General features: G+C 37.2%; 1 protein-coding gene across 1 annotated transcript in view; it reads right to left on the minus strand.

The window, feature by feature from the left end:
- LOC135222217 (leucine-rich repeat-containing protein 49-like) overlaps positions 1-22,420 on the minus strand; it is a 36,433-nt gene that overhangs the window by 2,611 nt on the left and 11,402 nt on the right. Inside the window, exons 4-8 of the mRNA XM_064260353.1 lie at positions 20,443-21,854; positions 20,193-20,309; positions 8,039-8,183; positions 7,006-7,136; positions 1-104 (exon numbers count right to left, since the gene is read on the minus strand). The exon at positions 1-104 is cut by the window's left edge and continues 2,611 nt beyond it. Coding sequence (XP_064116423.1) covers positions 1-104; positions 7,006-7,136; positions 8,039-8,183; positions 20,193-20,309; positions 20,443-21,854 — 1,909 coding nt within the window. The remainder of the gene's footprint in view (positions 105-7,005; positions 7,137-8,038; positions 8,184-20,192; positions 20,310-20,442; positions 21,855-22,420) is intronic.

Here is a 22,420-nt window from a genome sequence, read left to right on the forward strand (position 1 = left end):
GGCCAAGTGGCGTGGTGGGTGTGGAGACGCTCCAGTGACGAATACGCCCACACGACCAGCTGACGCGCCTGTCTCCCTGCAGCGATGAGGGCAGAGCTTTCTTCCTGCAAAGAGCAATGGACAGTGAAAAGTGGTGGAAGTGAGAAACAAGAGGAGGCGGGAAGGAGAAAGGTGGGAAGCGGAGTAATAAAAAGTAGGGATATCTCGGTTCGTTTTTGGGCGGAAGTAAATACTTCTGCAGGAACGTTCAGTGGGAGGAAGATAATTACAAAACTGAGAAATAACAATACACATTTCCACACATCTGTAACCCAACGAGCATAATACTTTTTCCCTGTCAGGATATCTTCGATTTTAAAAACGTGCAATACAGTACTTTTCAATATTAATTAGTAAGCACTTCTTGTAAATTTGTCATTATCACATTTACATCTTAGTGACTTAACCCATCGCGTATAAACAAACGAATTCCTCTGTTCATCAAAAAATTGTCCGTTGCAGCATGACTTGCTTCTGTTCTGGTCTTTGGTAAGAAACATAGGAACGCAAGATATGGTCCATTTCCGAAAGAAGAGTAAATTAACGCTCTAATTTTCCGAACATATGAAAACGCCAACAAACTTTCAACTAACCATGAAATGGTTCGAGAGTAATGGGAGGGTCTAAGACCGATATGTAAAATAATTTTTATAAATTCTTTTGTTTCATCAAATAATTTACTCTAATAGAAATATAACAAGATGACCAGCCCTATGATAGCTGATATTCAGCTCAGTGGTCTGGCTAGACTATTTTGATTATAATAATAATATAACAAGCTTACGAAAAAATGAAACTAATCGTAGTATTTTTGAGAATGCAAATTTGAACCCCACAAACGTACAAAAATGAATTGTATGAAAAGTTGAATGTAAGTTATAAAAAAAATTACTAGGTATGAAAACCCAAATTTAGGAGTTCAAGGTAGACATTTCAATATATATGAAAAATACAGATGCGTACAATTGACTGATGAATAGCCCGTTCAGAGGACTTTCTCGCAATGAAGTCGTTATGTCATTATATATGAAATTCACATGATTATTAATCGATATCTCTTCGGTTTCTTAATTGACTTTACATTTGAGATATCCTATAACGAAGCAACTTTGCCCTCATTTTTTAGATTTCCTCATGCCTCTCATACTTTCTTCCGGGCAGATCCTTGACGTTCTGAATCTAACAATTGTAAACACATACACAACATCTGGGAAGTGATGCAGTTTATCAGAAACAACACTACTGTATTTTAAAGTTTTAGTGAAGTTCATGCATGACAGATGCGAGAATGAGACAGGATTATTACGTGTTTACTTTCACTTTCGCGTGAACAAAGAGAAAAAGAGGTAAAGGTGTTTGCATCTTGGATGTCAGTGTGCTCCTCTCATGCTTCTTATAAAAAGTATCGACATTTACGGGAATTTTTTTTTTATTTCGAAGTAGATACTGTAATAAATTGAGTTTATGAATTTTTGCTGATGAATTTATTAGATTGTATTACATTTTTTTTAGAATGTGAAACCTCTAATTATAGCCCATTTAAAGGAATTTTTACGTCATTAGTTTAGAAAATTGCACTTCCTTATTTTACTAGTTTTCTGTTTAAATGTTTGACACTGCACCAGTCTCACCGTTGATATGAATTGATGTATAGCGATATTGGATAATGATTCTTTTAGGTTCGTACGTATCTTTCACAACTTCGTTCGCTTTCTTAATTACTAAAGAAACTTAGAAATCTTTAATTGGTAAATTATCCACAAAGGAAAATGTAAATTCTCGCAATGTCGCCAGTAGCTGTTTCAAATTAAAAGGTACCTTGTGCAGAATGCATGATACTCCGTTAACACATACTTTCAAATTTTTCCCTCTATAGCTACCTTTTCGCCATCACAATCTAATACATCTACAGACATCAGTCGCTCCACATTCCTTTTTTGGTCCTGTGTGTGTGTGTGTGTGTGTTTTTGCGAACGTTTTTTTTCCGCGAAGGTTTTTTTCTCGCGAACGTGGAGCTACATTTGTATGTTTTTCCCTAATTGTTTTCATCACGCCTTTCTTAACAATAATTTTAAAAAACGAATCAGGTTTACTACTAAATTAAACTTGGTCATACTATATCCTGATGGAGGCACGTTTTTAAGTTAACAAAACATTGAAATCCTCTCAGCAAATGATCTTGAACGCCATTCAAACCAAAGCACCCTCCTCATTCCATCATTGTCCGCTCTGTCAGCCATTTTCTGGGTGTGTATACACACCATATAAAATGTTGTCTTTTACCCCCAAAATTTCTCTGCATCTTTTTCATGAGAAATTCGTGATTCACGAATTTCTCATTGACCCCATTTTATTCCATTGACCCCTGTTTTATTCGTCTTTCTTTATATCGTGTTATTATTGATATTTCCCTCCCCTCTTCCCAAATATACAGGACGAATTCTTCCTCTCATAAGGTTCTTTGGAACGTATCCTTCATCCAGACGTCTGTTTCACACATTTGGCAACCTTTCAATATAATATCACTAATATCACTGCACTGGCAATTCACCAACACCTGGCGCATTTCCATTCTTCCTCCTTGTAATAGCCCTTTTTACAATTTCACAGTCACTCTCGAATTTATGTTTAATCCATTCCGTTTTTGCGTCATTCATATCTGCCTCTCTTCTTTTTCATTTAGCAATTTTTCAAAAGTCTCCCTCGTCGACTAAGGACTGAATTGCCTCCAGAAAGAATCTCTGTAGTCATATCTTTTGTTCTAAGCTTCATTCCTTCATCATCCTTTTGAATTTACGTCCATCGAGTATAATTAATTTTTTTCTGTGTAACGTGCTTATATAAATTGCCCCATAATTTTACAATATATCCATTTCGATTTCACTCTGTCCTCTTGTTAATTTTAATATGATCTTGTCTTTTTCCTTGTGAATGCATGTCAAATGTCTCTCTCTCTCTCTCTCTCTCTCTCTCTCTCTCTCTCTCTCTCTCTCTCTCTCTCTCTCCTGAAAGTTTTCCCTGCCACTTATTGCTTTTATTCTTCCTGCTTCTATGCATAGCGCTCCATTCTAACTCAGTGACCGGAGTCTTGAATTTTACGTACTATCCTCACACTCCTTCCGCCTCAGCATCTTTAATTTTTACCCAATTTGCATCCACCCTCCCTTTACATTTGTGCTAACTTCTTTCTTATCAAATTCAACTTTCTTGAACGTAGTTATTGCCACAGTCTAACCTTTAATTTTCTGCTAAAATTGCCACCTACTTTCACTTCCACCTCAACCAAATAATGACCGTATTTACCTCCTGCTATTCTGTTCACTGTTACATCCATCAACTTACACTTTTATACTCATATCCTAACAACTGTTTTTCTCGTCTTTCTCTTTTTCCCAGTTATACTCCAAAATTTTTTGGAAACTAAAAAAATTAAGTGGCTGGCCATCACAAAATGGCAAACGCTCTCAGCACATAGGCCTCTTGAACATTAGTGGGGAAGGGCTTGGGACAAGTAATTGGAATAGGCAGCATTTTACTGTGCCACCCGCTCAGAAACAAAAACAAAGATAAAAATACTTCAAAATCATACAATTTATCCTTCATAACGTTCTAAATTCTTCTACATGACTCGCCCATCTCAAAAGACTCCGATCAATCTCACATCTCAAAAGACTCTGATCAACCTCGAGACTCCACATGGCTTTAATACTGCTAGGTATCTATGTTTCTTACTCCTGTTAACAATTCATCTCCTAACTCTCATCTTTTTCCTTTCATTTACAGTAAGCATTGATATTTTACTTTCATGAAGAGGCGGTGACCTCATAATTCTTTCATGTATTCCGACCTTGGCTTTCTAAGATACTTCAAGTTCCTTCCAAAGCTTGTCCACACATCCCGATATATGCTGTCCTTACCTCAAGTAATCTATGACCTCCCCCCCCCCACCCTTCTCTCATACTATCATTACAGTTACCTTGTAGAAAAGAGCAGAGGCCGAGATGAAAATGCTGGATAGATGGTGTAAGAGAGAAACTGATTAGGAAGTGCCTTAATACGTACCAAGAAGTGTAAGAGTGTGTACAGTAAAGACGCTAGGTGTGTGTGTGTGTGGCTGGTATTGTGGAAATTCTCTGAAGATGTCTGTACAATTCAAAAGATGAACTATGACTGTAACATTGATGGCTATCTTGTCATTTCTTAGGAGTCACCTCCTGTTAGAGGAAACGGATAAATGAGTATATATATATATATATTAATATATATATCTATATATATATATATATATGGTATATATATATATATGTGTGTGTGTGTGTGTGTGTGTGTCTGTGTGTGTGTGTGTGCCTGCGAGCCTGTTTGTATGTATATGTGTGTGCAGTTTCTATGATAAACATTGCCCACTTCATAAGGTTTTTTTGTTCCCGAATAGAATTTTAACTTCCAATATTGCAGTCTTTTTTTTTTTCGTATCCCGTGTAAGTGGTCTGTTGTACAGAAGCAGCTGCTAATTATTAGCGTCTACAGTCAGCGATTTTTATTAAATAATTCGAAATAAAGGAACATCCTCCTCACAACTTCTAAATTCACCAGCTTGTCAAGCAGAATCAAAAGAACGAAGTTTTCTCAACTGTTACTTTGCTCTGCAAAGAAATTCATAAATGTAAGCGTAGCTGCAATGAATTCACGCTTTGTTGGTTGTTTTGTTATATTCATTTTGTGCGGATAGGAAATCAAGTGATTTGCGCCTCTAATTGGAATGATTTTGTCGCAATAAAGAGTTTAAAACTGTTAAGCAATTCTTCAAGGGAGCGTAAAAGTGCTTCGGCAAAAAACACCATTATCAGAAAAAATGAGCGTTGATTGGTTCACATAAACGAGAAATCAACGCTGCAGCCGTTTTCAATATGGACCCCATTTGCTCTCTGATCTCAATAAATGGCATTTTTGCCTTCACTTCCCGGTACATTTCAAAAGGGGAATTGTCTCTGTTAATTGGCCTTATGTCGTGTCTTTAAGTATTTCTGGTTCTTTTGAATTGAACAATAATAAAGAAAACAAGCTGACTCGCCCACGGGCTGAAATCTATGGTCAAATAGTGTTGTTTTACCAATCAAAATTAAAATTAATACTTTATATTTTATTGTAAATAGTTTTTCTTTGCTGTTTAACATGCGCATTATTTTTTTTTTACATTTTGATTTTTAATAAATAAATTATAGATATCCTATCCTAAAATTCCTGTATCATCAACACAACGCAAAACACAGTTTTCAGACCTTTCTAGGCTCCCCTACCCCCCTAACAACAACAACAACAAAGTAGATTGTAGGATTACTCCCGGAGTAAACGAATATATAGGAAATTTAAGTCATGTCAAGTGACTTGACAGGGAACGGTGATATAGAGGGAGATACAGAGGTACCTGTTAAATCCTGAGGCTTAGACTTCAAGATTGTTGTCTATTGTTTACCAACTAAGCATCTTCATTTCGATGTCTTTCCAATGGAAGAACAAGTTGTTTACAGTACCTGTTGTTTGTTCTAGTGCGCTTACAAGTATTTGTAGATAATTTATTGCAGACGAGTGTTAAGAAGTGAATAAAAATATATACAATTTGAACATCAGCAACATTAGCTGTGGTCCTCGTACTGGTCTCCGTTCCGTTTTTAATGGTTTTCTCCCCTTTATCCAGCTCATGATTTATGCTCATGTTTCCCATCTCACCGATGCTGGAAATATTTTTTCTCGGTCTAATTTATGAGCTGCGAAGACTGACTGCCTATGAAATATAGTCAGGTACCATGGACTGCAGTAGGTTTTACAAGGTGCTCCAACTTTTGAGTCGTAGCGCATTATTTTGTGTAAGCCAGCTGCAGAGAGACTTGTAGTAAAAAGCGAATACGGGCATTATCGGCAATTAAAATAATTTACGAATTCAAGGGACTCAGGTGAATGGGTGTCATTTAATCATGATTGTTTCTGCACCTCATTGATATCCAGAATATAAAGATTATTGCATGTGATTGAAAACTTTGACAATCGTTCCTATTCCTAGGGATGAAAGCGATTACGCTAGAAAATGAACGAATTTGAAATCTGTAATTTCTTATTTCTCATTATCGAAAGAGAAAATCACTTACGATGAGAATTTCGGTGCTGTGTTACTAACGATAATTAAACTAGAAAGGTTGGTTAGTTATTTAGCGCGGTATTGTGGAGAAGGTGCCGGAATATTATGGAAAATAGATTATTTAATGGAAATCTTTGTAGATGGTGATTATTAACGGACGTTTACCATAAATTTTAAAACGAAGGTTTGGGATGTTTTGAAAGACAAGACAAATAAGCAGACGATGTTAAAATAAGCTGGTTGTGATCACAAAGACCTGGAGGAAGAAGACATGCAAAATGTCGCATCAGCTGTTGCCTTTAGTTTCAAAGATAGATTCTAGAAAAGGTTTGTTGTTCCAGATCCGCCATTATCTCAAGAAAGAAGGGAAATCGGAAGACTTGAAAACTGTGACAAAATAGCATTTGAATCATTTAAAGAATGTTTATATTGAAGTTGAATCTAGGATTTAGGACATATAGTTTATCTTATCACAGTACGAACGACCTATAACCAAACACTCTTTCCAAAGTAATCCAGGAGGTGTTCCTTCCACAGGTAAGTTGATGAAGGATTTACCTTTCGACGCTTCTGAAATGGGCCCAAAAATTCGTTAACCATATTGAGCAAGTATCAGCATTTGAGATTAAAGTCACTTACGTCTACATGGCGGTCATTGTAATAACATTCAGTATGTGAATTACTGTTTTCTTTATTTGGACTGTTGCAGTAATGTATTCTTTCAAGGTGATCTATAAATGACAAAAAAAATGTACATTAGCAGAAGTTGCCGGATTCCCCAGCCTTTACTGAATCCTGACACAATTTGTTGCTTAATGATACTTAACGGTTACCTGCGTTAGTCTGACGGTCGGTCTGTATTGAAGAGCTTCCTTTCCTATGAGGTCTTGTAAGTGAGGAACGTTCAGCCGTGGGCCATCTAAATCGTCCTTGCAGGCCACACCTGACTCATTGGCATGGTGACCTGCAATATTACATTCGTGATATACAAATAGATAGAGATATTAATGCACATACTTACACACATGCACATAGATACGAAGGTGTGCATGTGATTATTTGGGGGAAAACATTTATTTGTTTTTAGGTACACAGACAACATAAATATGAGTCAGTAACTCACTATCTAGTAGATGCTATCTTCTCTCTGACGAGCTGAAACCCAGGGTAAAAAAAAATACAACGAACTAGTCATGAGAATTAAAATTATGGCAGGGGTTGTCATGCCATGGATGAATATGTACAAAATTTTCTGACCATAACCCACCTACCTGTAAACAACATGGTAAGTTTCTCAAAGCTCATACTTTATTTTCTTGCTTGTTTTAGAGTAGATGAAATATGCATTAAAGATGTAAACTTCACGGACACTCACTCATGTTAGTGGAACTAGAGCATCCTTTACTCAAGGTAAAGGATGAGGTACAAGAGAGGCCAAGAAAAGAATCTATTCAAAAAGTGACAACTCAGCCAGAATAATATCGGTCCCCTTGAGTGGAAAGTCACTTGTGAAGGTAAAGGCATGAGTGTGTGTGTGTGTGTGTGTGTGTGTGTGTGTGTGTGAGTCTACGTGCATATTGTATAGTAAGTGCATACATTACAAATACAGGATTTTTTCGTTCTCATAGCCCCATATTTCAGTTTGTTCATATCGTTTCACAAAGTAGTACCAAAGATAAACACTTAAATAAATCTTTGGTAAAGCAAGGTTATATTGTAATACCAAAATGGTCTTAAGAGTAATTATGAGAAAGTTTTCGTATTCGGGAATCAATAAAATGGGGTATTATATATACGTATGTCTCGCAAGAAAGTCGCCGATGCCTTGGGGGAGAAAAAGCAGGATGAAATATTTATTCCACTTACCTGGAGGTTGTGGGGAATTGTCGGGATTATTGTGGTTATGAGAGGATAAAAAGGCAGCCAGCTGGTCTTTAGGCAGGCAGGTAAACGCCAGCTGGCTTAGAGGGGAAAACATGAGCGCTGCGTCCGTCCTTTCGTCTTCTGTTACCTGCAACGTTATACATCTTTTAGAATGTTTCTACATTTTATTAAACGTTTGAATTTTCTACGACTGAATATAATATAGCTTCAGCTTTACTGTTCTTTCCCAGTCATTTCAGTTTGTTACAAAGGCATCTTTACTTAATACTGTAATCTCTGCGTCGTCATTACAAATGTTGGACAATAGGTGAGCGTGACTATGAATATAAGATCGAATAACAAGATGAGGACGTGGGTGACGAATAGCATACGAATTGCCTCCGGTTAACTTAAAACAAAAGATAGAGGTAAAAAATTGGGAAAGATCTTCCCATACCTTCACGTGATGACCAGCATTTAAAAGGTAATCGCAAAAGGATTGTAAGGTATGAGGTGTTCTCTTGTCTTGTTGTGATAACCAAATAAAGATACTAATTGAGTATGAGGCAGCTGTGACTTTTTGCCCCTATCTGCAAGCCCTTGCATTCCTTTTATTGTACCTCTGCTCATATCATCTTCTTCCATCTTACTTTCCGCCACTCTTAACAGTTGTTTTATAGTGCAACTGAGAAGTTTTCTTCTTGTAACACCATTACTCTCAATTTCCTTTTCACTGCTGAACAACCTCATGGGTCCCAGCGCTTGGCCTTACACTCGTAATTCCAAGGGATTTAGAGCACTCGGATGTTGGTTTTCCTCATGAATTCATAGTTCTCGGCTTTTACTTCCAGCATTGTCAAAACAACGAGAATGCCACATTTGCTGTTCTCGGGCATTCCAAAGGAGTGAAAAGTGTGGTTGCCATGGGCTTAGACGAGAGGCTTACCTGCCATTAAGGGGATATTTTCTCCCATGAAAAGTTCCACAGTTTTTTTATTTTTCTGTAAAAGAAAACTATTGAGAGGGCTATTTGTTTGCACGTCCGCACTTCTGTCCCCCCTCAGATCTTAAAAAACTACTTAAATAAAATAAATACTTCTGAAGCAAGAAGGCTGCAAATTGGTATGTTGATCACCCACCCTCCAATCATCAAATATACCAAATTGCAGTCCCCTAGCCCCTGTAGTTTTTAATTTATTTAAGGTTAGTGATGGATCGTGCATCTGGCACCTACACAGGTCACCACCTGGCTGTGGCTGAGAGTTTCATACAGCATTATATGCTGTACAGAAAGCTCGATTGCCCCGAAGTCTTTACTTGTTTTTTCGGGAATCACACTGGAGTAAATGAATGGTCGTTTATACATGAGGAGTGTTTCCTCTTGCCGATGGGTCCACAATTCTTAAGTAGGCACTCTCTTTTTGGCGCGATATAACTATACCCCAAACCACTGGCACCTACAAGAGCACTAGTGTGCAGTTGTTCTCATTAGAAAGATTTTTCTGGCGTTGGTTGTTGTTGCTGACCTCAGGAGGGAGTTCATCTGCCGTTCAGGGTCATTTCCCCTAAGGGTTCACAACCTTCCACTAGGCATTTATCTGCCTTGAGGGTTTTCTAGAGAAGTAGTGTCCTACCAGTGCGGCTTACTAAAGCTACGATATTCATATACTGTTTTCTATAACAGGCATTAACAGGTTTACAACCTGCATTGATATCTATGGCATGTGTAAGAGTTACATAATAAAAATATGGAATGTTATTCCATATATATAAAAAACTAAAACTAAAGAGGTCAACCAGATTGCTTGCAGGAGAGACGATAAAGTATGCTAAGATGACGTATACAATAAAGTAGGCTAAGATGACGTGCCGTCACCTGTGGTCCTTCATTTGTTTTGAAAACATTAGTCCAAGCTTCCTGCTTGAGACAACTACTGCGACCTATAATTCAAACGGCCTACGTGATTTGTAACTATGTCATCTGCATGTATGTTCATATGTTCGAGCTTCTGTCTGCTTCCTTTATGATTTGTAACCGAGATGGTAGTCAGAGTTGAATTAGCCATCATCATTGGCAGAAGCGATCAAGCCATCGTCATTAGAAGACCTGTACAATCCTATCTGATATTCATCATGTAATCTCAGAAGAATATAAGTATTTTTTATACTTCGTGTTTTCTACTAGAACCTCGCATCAGAAAGAAGATATCATCATGAGTTTAACACATCGTCGTCATAACGAAAGAAGATACCTTACTTCGAAAGTTATCATCAAACCCCAAGACACTCCAATGAGTATGGAAGTGCATAACCAACCGACTTAGCGTAAGATTATCGCAAGTCTAACATAACCTCATAGGGCGCCTTATTATACAAGGCAACAGCCCTTTCACTTGCACACTCAGTCGTTTTGTTCCCGATATTTTGGAGGCCTAATAAAAAGATAAACTTTCACAACATAAGAGGAGGCTCATCAGTCATCTAGGGAGCATTTCCTCTCCCAAAGTTATCCTCACAATTTAATTAGGCATTATTTTGTTTTGGTAAGCTGATTATTAGCATCGTATGACATTGACAATTCATTCAGAAATGTCTGGGTAGTAATATTTGCTATCACAGTGGTAGGTCTCTCTCTCTCTCTCTCTCTCTCTCTCTCTCTCTCTCTCTCTATCTCTCTCTATATATATAGTATATATATATATATATATATATATATATATATATATATATATATATATATGTATATTCATATATATATATATATATATATATTATATATAGATATATATATATATATGTGTGTGTGTGTGTGTGTGTATGTGTATATATATATATATATATATATATATATATATATAAAACACACACATATATATATACACACATATATATATATATATATATATATATATATATATATATATATATATATATATATATAATATATTGTTTATAATATATATACATATATAATGAGAGGCATAGAGAGGATGTGTTGTGCATTTATGATGTATCCGTTCTATTTCATGATTTATTTTAAATTTAAAGATGTTTGAAGATGAAAGTTTAACAGCCTTATGATCCTCGTAGTTTAGATTCCCTCTGTTAACAGCATTACTAATTTAGTCTTACGTCTTAATCTTAATACATTTTCTTCATACTCATACTTTTGTTGACACCCGCTACGGTAAAATTGAGTTTTCCCCTCTGCCATAAGCGAATGATCGTTAAACTTTGAAAACAGCTTTTTCCTTTTTTTTTCTCCCCATGACATTCTGGTTTCCAGAAAACAGGGCTAAATTGTGAGTCGGGATGCGATCTCAGCATAACGACCCGCACCGTATGCATGAAGCGGATGAGATGTCTGGTCGCTGTCATGGCGCTGCATTTCTCGACCGAGGGGAAATTCACACTTTTAAATCCAATTCTTGATGTAGCTTATGCCTGTGCCACGTTTTTGTTCGCCGCTTTTATCGAGAGTCCGAGTTGTTTTTATTTTTGAGAAATTATGCAATATTTTATAGGATTTAATTTCTAAAATTCTGTCCCATAATGTGAGCCATATCGATTCTGATTGCTTGATCCGCCTGCCGACAGAATTCACGAGGTAGCTTCGGAAACGATGTCAGCCATTTATTAATGATGATTTTAGAAAGGTTTCACCAACAAATGAAAGCACAGAAATTTGGCGACGTTCTTTCGGTGGCAGCGACAGAACGTGGCTCTTAATTATTGTTTCAGGTTCTCAATATGCTGCTATATTAAAACTAATTAATTTACTAATTGCTTTAGTGGTGCAACGCTTATTGTGAAATTTTGAATAGGGAAGTGGACACTTCACTAGTTAATGAATACCACAAGGTTTTATGATACTTCAGGATATTTTCTTTATAAATGAGTAAGAATTGTTCAGCACTGGAGCTATCTGAGGGGTTGTGCAAGGAATATAACTGTCAATGAAAGATTAGATCATAAAATACTGAAGTTCTTAGAGACGGCATCATCACTCCTTTGCTGATTCGGAATGAAAATTTTTAAATAATTTTAGGAAAGATTATCATGGGATCCAGAACGTTTCAATAGATGTGCTTTTGTTCATTAAGACAATTTATTCGTAGCTAATGCCCAAGAATAGAGTCTCCCTCGTGCAATCCAAAAATGTAATAAGGACCTTATCCACTAAAAGTGATTTACATGATTCAAAACTTTAAGTTTAGGTTTAAAAAGTCATTCTTATTGCTTCATTGAGACGAATGTTTGAGCTATTTGTGGAAAGTCAGCTAAGACTTCTCCCCAGTGGCCAGACATTATTAGCCTCGCTGCCACAAATACTCCTTCAAAGGAAAATCGAGAACAGGTCTTCCATGTATAAATTTTAGGTTACTGAACTAACACACACACACACACTACCTTCTGACTTTCATTTTCCTGTGGTATTCGCTTATATAATGAGGTCACGTGCATCTACTGTGATTTTTGAAAGTGTATATATATATATATATATATTATATATATATATATATATATATATATATATATATATATCTATATATATATATACATATAGAGAGATATTATAATATATATATATATATATATATAATATATATAAATGTATATTATATATACTAATAATGATATATATATACTCATATGTATATATGGTATGTAAAAAAAATCCTCGCATCATAAGACATCGGAAGCCTATCACTATGTACTTCCAATTTGAAGTGCTCACGTCATTGTATGTTTCATGAACCGGACGACTCCCAAATTTTATGGATAGGTTTGTTGTTTGTTAGTCTTTCAACAATAACCGTATTGTCTTGTGAAATATGTCATTGTCGTATCAAGGCTAAATATCTAAATACTTGTTCAACCAATTTTCAACCATACTAGTGTTAGCGCTGTAAACTGAGTGTTGGCAAATTCAGAAGCATAAAGTTCTGTCAGATGACTTGTCACCATGAGCTCCCATATTGTCAGTGGTACATGCGAGTGGAAATCATACTGTAATTACGTAGTAAAATCGTGGAAATCATATTACCAAAGCACTGACTGTCCTTTCAATTTGTCAACCATAGAAGTAAACCTTCTTGGTTAAAGAACTGTGTAGGAAGACTGGCAATCCCCAGCGGCCGTCCGCGACTGAAATTGCCTGAAATAAAGTCTTGCACTGTTTAGATTATTGAAACGTCCCCTTTCCTATTATGAGTTTTTGTGTGGTTATTAACTTTCTCATGTGTGCTAAAACTAATTAGAAATTATATTCAGCCCACGGAATGATTTTCTCTGTAATATCAACTTGATCTGTTCATTTCACAGAACTATGAAGGATGCCGTGCTCTCAGGTTGCTGCATAAATTATATAGCTCTAATATTTGTTCCTTTTTATGTCAAAAGCAACTAAGACTTAGCCCTTATGTGCAGTTTATCTTTAGGGTATTACTGGGTAATAATGTTTGTTGACACAATTCTTTTCCTTTTGTAAATCTCTGTTATTGTAAATTATCGGCAAACTCATGAATAACATAGTTATTTTCATAGTTATAATCTGGAAACTCAGTTTCACGTCATAACAAAACGAACTCGGTTCTCGCCTGGTTTCACCTGTTTTCAAACAACTAAATGACTCAGTCGTGATTGTGTTTATGTTTACCCCCATTCACTCGAGCATGCTAACCGGGTCTCATGATATTTTGTTATAGAAGCTTAACTTCTTTGTTAAGTTTGTGCCACAGGAAAATATGATTCTCCAAAATAAGGATGAATTTTGAGGTACAATTGTTTATTCGTGCTTTGGTCGTCTTATAAGTTGACATCGTTCCATTTTCTAATTTGGTAATTTTTGTAATCCAGTAGCCATTTGAGAACATAAACCGAAGGTTTTTTTGAGTAAGTATAAGTCGTCTCTTTATATATTATAAAATACGATGGATCATCTTTTTTTTTTAAGAAACTAAACCTCACTCTTTAATTAAGATCGTCATTCCTCGGTCTTAGCTAGCTTCCTTTTTTTCTCTGTTCTTTTCCAGCGGTATCTGTCGTGTCTGTTCTCCTTTTAAACGAAAACAACTTTGTCTTCGGCCCCATTCCTCCAGTCGTTTTTCTTTATTGATCCTTTATAATCGCTCTGAGCTGCATTTCTTCTGACATCTTGATGTAGGTGTGTCGTTTCTTTTGTTAAACCCTACACGTAGGAATAGCGTTTTACTGCAATTCCATTTTCGTGTTTGGCGTAGCCGTCGCTTGTTTTGCTCTTGTGTCATTTCATTTTCTTTGTGAAAGATTGAGATCAGTAGGTGAACGGGATTCCTCCGCATTGGGTTTCGCTTGCGGCAGACACTTCTGCAAAATCTTTCGCAGTTGTTTGCGAGCGTCACGATAAGGGCAATTAGACGTCTCACTAAAGCAATTATTATTATGAAAAGGAAAAGAAAGCGCATCTGGGATGATGTCCTCACGTGCTCACCCACACACACACACACACACACACACACACACACACGTGATGACAATAAACATAATGGCACCTGGCCGTTGACCTACTGTCCCGGGAAATTCTCTTGAGCCCTATGAAGCAAGCATGAAATGGCTCCTCTTTTATTTTTTTTTTTTCTGATGCTGAAGACTCATGTAAGCGATGCCTGAGGCTGACCAAAACAAAAACAAAGATAAGCTTGCAGGTGAGTTTTGGGAGGACCCCCGGCACGCGAATGATCTGGAATCAATGGAGGAGATGCACGACGAATAACTCCGGCACGAAACCACTAACCGACATAATGGTTTATGATAATGAGGGCAAAGGGGGAGAGATGAAAACGATGAAAGAAAGGATTGCGCAGGAGGGGATAAGGGAAGAAGGGAAAGATAAATCCAGTATGGAAAGGATACGAGATGGAACTAGCAGGAGGACGAGAGGAAACTAAAGGGTCACACAGGGGTGAAAAGCTTCCGGTGAGACTTCTGTGAGGAAAAAAGTTTGTATTATAAGATTGTCGTAGTATTTCCCATGATGCCAGATTTAATGCCGTTATCGCTTAAATTCACATAAAACAAGTACGCAAACGACCCCGTTTTTGAACAAAGGTGGAGTAGTGTAGTGTGATGCAAAATATTGATATGATTTCTGTGTGGATAAAAGGATGGTTTCTTTCTTTCCCCATCTGGTAATGTTTTGTATCTAAAGGTAAAATATGTTTCAGTGCACTTCTGCTTAAACAAGATTATTATGTAGTATATAATTATGTAATATATAGTTATGTAATATATAGTTATGTAATATATAATTATGTAATATATATGTTATGACACTGGGTTTAAAACTTACACCATATAGTACCAACTCATTATGATTGGATTAAGACTGTGTCAAGATCACTGGATCTTAATCAGATATTACTGAAAAAAAGGGATATATTGGTATTAGACTCATTAATGATAAGGTGCAGTTTGCCGTGCAATTACCAGTGTTGCTAAATGTAGTGTTACTGTTTTATATTACTGTTATGTTTGCTGAGATAATTCCAACAACAGTAGATTCACATCAACCGTGCATGTGATGTCTCGGCCCGTCCCTTACGACGCTCCTGATCGGCTGTTGATAAGCCAGTCACAGGGCTGGGAACTCAGTCTCTCTCGAGAGTTCACATAGGCAGGATGTATGTTCCACCTCTCCTGAGGGATACTTTTGAAACTTATCTCTCAGAAGTGGAACATTCATCCTGCCTATGTGAACTCTCGAGAGAGACTGAGAGTTTCCGGCCCTGTGACTTGCTTATCAACAGCCAAACAGGATCGTCGTAAGGGACGGGCCTAGATATCACATGCACGGTTGATGTGAATCTACTATAGCATAGTAACCCATAATGCCAAAAGTAACAGTTATGTAGTACAAGAGGGTTGAAAAGCCAAGTCCTGATCCAAAGTAATTCAGTAACTTTTCAAAGCGTGAAAGATATTTCTTCATGCTGCGTACTTATATATTAGTCTGCGGTGAGAAGTCGTCCTTGGACTAGACAGCAGCAAGTCTAAGTATAGTTTATCACCAGTACATAATCATTTTACTCACAGGAGTTAATATATATATATATATATATATATATATATATATATATATATATATATATATCTAACAACGGGAGCATCGCCCCCGTTATTCACATAGGTAATGTTAGGCCAAGAGCGGAAGACTTGCTGGTAACACCTTGTCTGGTAACACATTCTCCTCTCTCTCTCTCTCTCTCTCTCTCTCTCTCTCGCAACCTCCACTCCATTATCTGAGGTCACCAAATCAGAGTTGAAGCTACAAAAATATACGTTTATTCAAAGCAAAGTACTAATTGAATAATTCAGATTCTTACAGGATTATTAATAGAATGATAACTCATAGTTCAAGTAACTTAATAACCCCCCGTGAAATAATAGTCTTAATCAGTAATGGTCAAACACCAATTGAGGCGTCCAGCGCTAAAACCCATACTCACCACATTTTAAAAAAATGGAGAAAATGGCCTTTAAATGTATAAATTTAAAAAGGCCATAACTCTTTTATTTTTCAAGATATTTTCGCCAGATTTGAATTTTTGTAAGGTTTAGCACCCCAAAAATATGATGTTATATATGAACAAAAAATTAGACTGTGCACAATTTGATTGACTGATTGATTGTATGATTGATTGTGCAATTGATGAGCAAAATTAATGCTGTTATTTACAAAAGTACAGATCATATAATGCAAAATTGAACCATATTCTCATCATCAAAATATACACTCACTTATACCATTCGAAAGAGGAAACGAAGGGGATTCCAGATGTATGATAAAATGCATTTCTCAAATTTGTGGCGAGTGTGGGTTTTAGCACTGGATGCCTCAATTATCTCTTCTCCAAAATACAGTCCCCCTCACTAGGACACTTAGTCCCCTCCACTAGATCCGCCCATTGCAGTTTGGAATATCACACACTGAAATAGATAAACTTTTGCAGAGCTATCCCGGCATTCTGCCTTTTCTCCCCGTAACCGTCTCCATCCTTCTGCCTAATACATGCCATTAAGAACGGACATAGCTCGTACACGTACACATGAATTCACACCCTTCGGTAACTGGTTGCAGCCAGTTTTAAAAGGCACCTTGAACAAGCTCTCATGGCACTGATATGCTTAGATAAGGAACTTTAACATCACACCACCCAAAAAAAGAGTCATCGGCATTCTTAAGCTGTCGCCCGAACTCTCAGTCTGCAGGGAAGTTAAAAATGATGAATCTGTACATTCCTCCTTTTTACAGATTAGCTCGGCCACCATCCTGGCTAGCCCCAGCCTAGCAAAAGGCCACATAAAATAGCTCATATATATATATTATATATCTATATATATATATATATATATACATTGGCCGGCTCATTAAACACAAAATATAGTAATAACTGCACGTCTCTGGCAGCACAAAGTCTTGGCTATCACGCTTCATCTCCAAAAAACAATTGGGTGTATAAACTTTTCTCATTTTGCATTCTTGAATATCCCTCTTTGTCTGCAACTGCTTGCACAGACTCGTAACACGCTGTAGGAAGGCGAAACGTCTCCCAGTGGAAGACATCCAACGGCTTCTGTAGACCCAAAAGCGCTGTAGAACTCCGTAGACTTGTAGGAACTCTCTTATGTAGGCAAACGACAGCAACATCTCTGCAACGGCTGGTGGGCGTCTTGCTAGCGTCGGGGAACGGCGATTATGGTGTGTTTAAGTATGTCAATCAAGTCATCCGTCAATCAAAAAAGAATTAACCCCAGACATACTTCTGTCAAATAATGACCTCAAGAATCCCAAAAATACTAACTGAACGTCTCCCAATTAGCTCCATTTAATATGACCACTGAACTAATTTCTACCTTCAACTCGTGAAGGAACTCCAAGGATCGCCAAATCATAAGTCATTATCACAACCCCGCAAAAAAATGTTTAAGTTCTCTAACTTAATTCTCCAATAATAAAAAAAAAATTTCACCAAATTCACACAAAAGCACACACTCCAGAACTCAGACTCACAGGAACTCCACAGACTTCTGTCATCACGTTTCAAACTCACAAATTCTCACAAGTAAAAAAAAAAGAAAAAAGTAATGAGCCCAAGAAAAAAAAATCACGTAACAATCCCAGACCCGAAAAAATCACTGACAAATGTTCTCTCAAGCTCTGATATTTCAACAACCCACAAAATCAGTAAAAACTCTCCAATGTCTAACAGCAAAAACCCCTCACTGCTCATATAATTAATTTCAAAACGCCCATCATACAATTCACAAAGCCCAACAAATTACATGTCCCGTCCAAAAAAAAATGCTATTTAAAGCTCAACCCCGATTACATCTCTCGTAAGAAAAGGAAAAAAAAATAAAAATGAAAAATAATAATAACAAGTGAACTTCCCCCATCACAAAGCACATAATATATGCATGATATACATAACCCCGCATTTTCCCCATAAATGCCATATGTATAGTTACGGAATTTTGCCACCGCAACTTTTCTTTGATCGGACACGGCCAGAAAGCAACCCCTTACACGTGCATTTTCATGAAATGCTATGGTCAACATTTCCAGATATTGCAAAAACTCTGAGCAATCACCACTAGAGGAAAAGTCATCACACCGGACTCATCACAGTATATTCAGCAAAAATCCACCTGCGAACATGTCAGGTGCTCGAAATGCAGCATTAAAAATTTCTAGTCAGACTTCCAACTTCAGAAACCCATGATTGTCAAAAAAACGTTATATAGTGAAATCATATACTGAAATCACGTAAGCACATTCCACAAAATTATCTCCAGGATATGACCAAGGTGCTCAAAAATTGTCTCAAAGACATAACTCTCACATGATACTGCCCAATTACAGTATATAAAAAATTATCACCTATTCGGGATAAAAACTATGGTAAACTCACAATTTGGCAGTTATATGTCTCCAAAAAATAACTCACTGGTGAATATAAAAAAACAACATCTCCATAGGACCACAATGCAGTAATGCCACTCGCCTCCAATTCACGAAACCAAAAAGAACCACAGAACCCTTCTCTTGGCTCGTAAAAACTCAAGGAATTCAACTCAAAAAAAATCATAACCACAAAAAAGGTCACCCCCAAAGATTAATGCCACCTCCATATATAAATAAATCACCATCTTAATAATAATACCACCCCAGTGATGAAAATATTACCTCCATTTATATAATAACCACACCACACCAAATTCCCTCTTATTTCACCAATAACCACGTGTTAATAAAACCACCACTCCAGTAACAAAAAATATTCACCTCTGTTTCGGCAAATAAAAAATACTTACCTCTATTTCACCAATAACTCCATGTAGAATAAAACAAGTCTCCAAAAAATATTATATCTCCAAGCAGGATAATCAAAAATGAAACTCCATCTCCAAAAAAAAAAATGCACTCAAAGCATCTAGCTGACACACTCAAAAAATATTGCCCCCTGTCTCCTCAAAAATGTGTCTCCATTTGCAACAAAAATGGCTGCAAAATAATTGAACTAAACATAGCTCTCACCACCATAGGCCTAAACTGTGGAATATCTCAAAAAAAAAAAAAAAATTGTATATATATATATATTGGTCAAAATTGCATTTTATTATGTAGATATTATATCTTGAGCATTACTGGAAAAAGTATATTTGTAATATCAGAGCATGCAATCCAAAGAGTGATCAGTTGCGTGTTCTAGTTTGTGTGTTTATGTAAACTAGTTATGAAGTTTTCTTCACTGGAGAATTTTCATTCTCGTTAAGTCTCCGGTCATTGATGTGTACTTCCTTAAAAATACTGTGGCTACTACTAAAAATATGGAAAATGAGCTAGTAGGATTACATTTATTATAATTCTACAATGTAGCGAGAAATTTGTGAGGACTCAAACAGCGCATTTCCCATTATTTGATTACAGGTAAGAAAATGAACTTTCAAAATAATAATAATAATAATAATAATAATAATAATAATAATAATAATAATAATAATAATAATAATAATAATAATAATAATAATGCATGAATAAAAAAGCAGAAAAACCTGTTTTGGAGATTTTGGCTTTTAAATGAGTAAAAACGAGATAACATTTGTTGTTCATTACCTCTCTGCCATTGATGATCCGCAAACCCCAGTGAGAAAGCCTGAAAATCGCGTAGAGTCTCCAGTGCGGCACTTGGGTCAGGGGATTTCCTTCTTCACCAACATCCAGAGCAGTGACCTGCAAGCACATAGTTCATTGGAAACTGTAAACTGCATGAGCTAAAGAAATAGCAGAAGTGTTCTGATAGCTTTTGAATATTATAGCATCTTTAGACATCCAAATATATTATGCAAATGTCTTGGATTCTTACCTGGTGCAATTCTGCAAGAGCATTTAACTGGCTACACTTGGCTAGATGAGTTTCAACAAATATGAAATTTTCAAGCCTTGGGAATTTCACCCTCAGCTTTGGGAAGATGTCAATGATATCCTCGAAATTCATATACTGGAAGCGTGCAGTAGCTGCTGCTGCGGCCATAGACTTCTCCCAAGAAATGTCGGTGCAGCGCAAAGCTCCTTGTCCGTAAAGGCTCAGTCGATCTCCTTCAAGTTCCGCTAGGAAATTTGGTCCCTGTTCACGCAGGATTCCCGAAGTGTTCGGATTAATCGCTTGGACAGATTTGTCACCCCTCTCAACAATCGACCTTTCAGGATCCTTGGGGCGTGTAAGAGGCACTTTCAAGTCTGCAAGGTTGTGCTGACTGCTACGGTTCGTAGGAAGGTTAGAAACGTCGGGGTTGCTAGTGGCTGTGACCGCTGTGTTGGTGGTTGTGGCAGTGGCAGTTGACTCTGCATCAGAGCTGGAGTCCAACTCAGAGGGTTCTGATATGGCACTTCGGGGTGAGATGGGCGTTTCCGGTCCCTGTGTAGGAAGACTTAGATTTGATCTGACCCTTGTGATGGCAGCAGTCACCACTTTATCAGGAAGATGACTCGAGTTCTTGAAAGACTCGGTCTTTTTCAGTAAGTCGGCGTTCTTCGAGTTGCTTCTTTTAGCTATCTCATTGTTCACCATGATTCTCGGTTTTGCCTTATCTCCCGACCCTGCCCTGGCGCTGCCCAACCTTCCACTTGCTCCACTGCGACGGACGACGGGCACGTTCTTAATCGGGAGAGTTATCCTGGAGTCTAAACTGATCTTCTCGTTGCCTTTGACTATTCCATTTGTACCGTCAGTTTCTGACCTGTGAGAGCCTGAACCTCGGACTGATTTAGGTCTCACAGGACGGTCGATATCACAGGAATTTTTTCTCCTCAGGACTCTCATATCTGTATAAGATTTACTTCTTGGTAAGTTAGCTTTGGTCTCTGAGCCAGGAGCATTATTCATCGTGCACTGTTTGATGGACCTCGTCGTAGAGTTCAGGGGAATATTTTCCTTTGCAAAATGCATCTCGACAGAGCTTAACCTCCGTTCGCAATTTTTCTGTACTAAACTAACATCAGATATGCCACTGGAAGTGGCGGACGAGATCAGTGAAACGCGATCATCCTCTTGCAATTCTCTGTTTTGCTTACTTTCTCCATCTTTCAAGATATACCCTTGGTCACTTGTTATCGTCACACCTAACTCCTCCTCCTCTCCTTCCTCCTCCTCCTCCTCCTCCTCATCATCATCATCATCCTCTGCTTCTTCGCCGACATCGGAAATAGTGTCTCCACAAAAGCCACTTGAATTTTCGGCTGCGTCGCTTTCTTTAGAAGGCACTTGGTCACTCGCGCCTGCAATATGAACAGCTATTAATTAATGGTCAGTCTTATCGGGCATGATAAAGTAAACTTTTTCAATATTAACTGTTAACTTAGCCAACTTTCTCATGAAGCTTTTGGCATTTTTAACACAAACTCTATGACTTTGCAAAGATCATGCAACTAGTAATGAGAAATAGACGAGTTTTATCTGAAAATCAGCAAGGACCAAGGTAAATTATTATCTCCTACGTAGGTCTCTATATGACAAACAATTTTCTTTGTAGCCTCTAAATTAACACCCTTTCGATAACCTAGTATGTCATGGAGCCTGCACTGTACAAAACTGTTCTCTTTCCTATATGTAGTTCACATTTACCAATGGCATACACACATGTCTAATAATGGTCGTGTGTAAATCAATAAAAATGGGTCGATATTTTAGAGAAAATTTACCCTATTATTTATACTTTACTTTCTTCTACGGCTGTAAATGTGGTAGGCATGGCCATTCAAAAAGTAAGGGGGAAGACAATCCTTTCACATATATGTACTACCGAAATTTTTGGACTTGCCCTAGAGCGTTGAAAAAAAAAAGC

This window comes from Macrobrachium nipponense, chromosome 3 (genome assembly GCF_015104395.2).
Source record: "Macrobrachium nipponense isolate FS-2020 chromosome 3, ASM1510439v2, whole genome shotgun sequence".
Lineage (NCBI taxonomy): Eukaryota > Metazoa > Arthropoda > Malacostraca > Decapoda > Palaemonidae > Macrobrachium > Macrobrachium nipponense.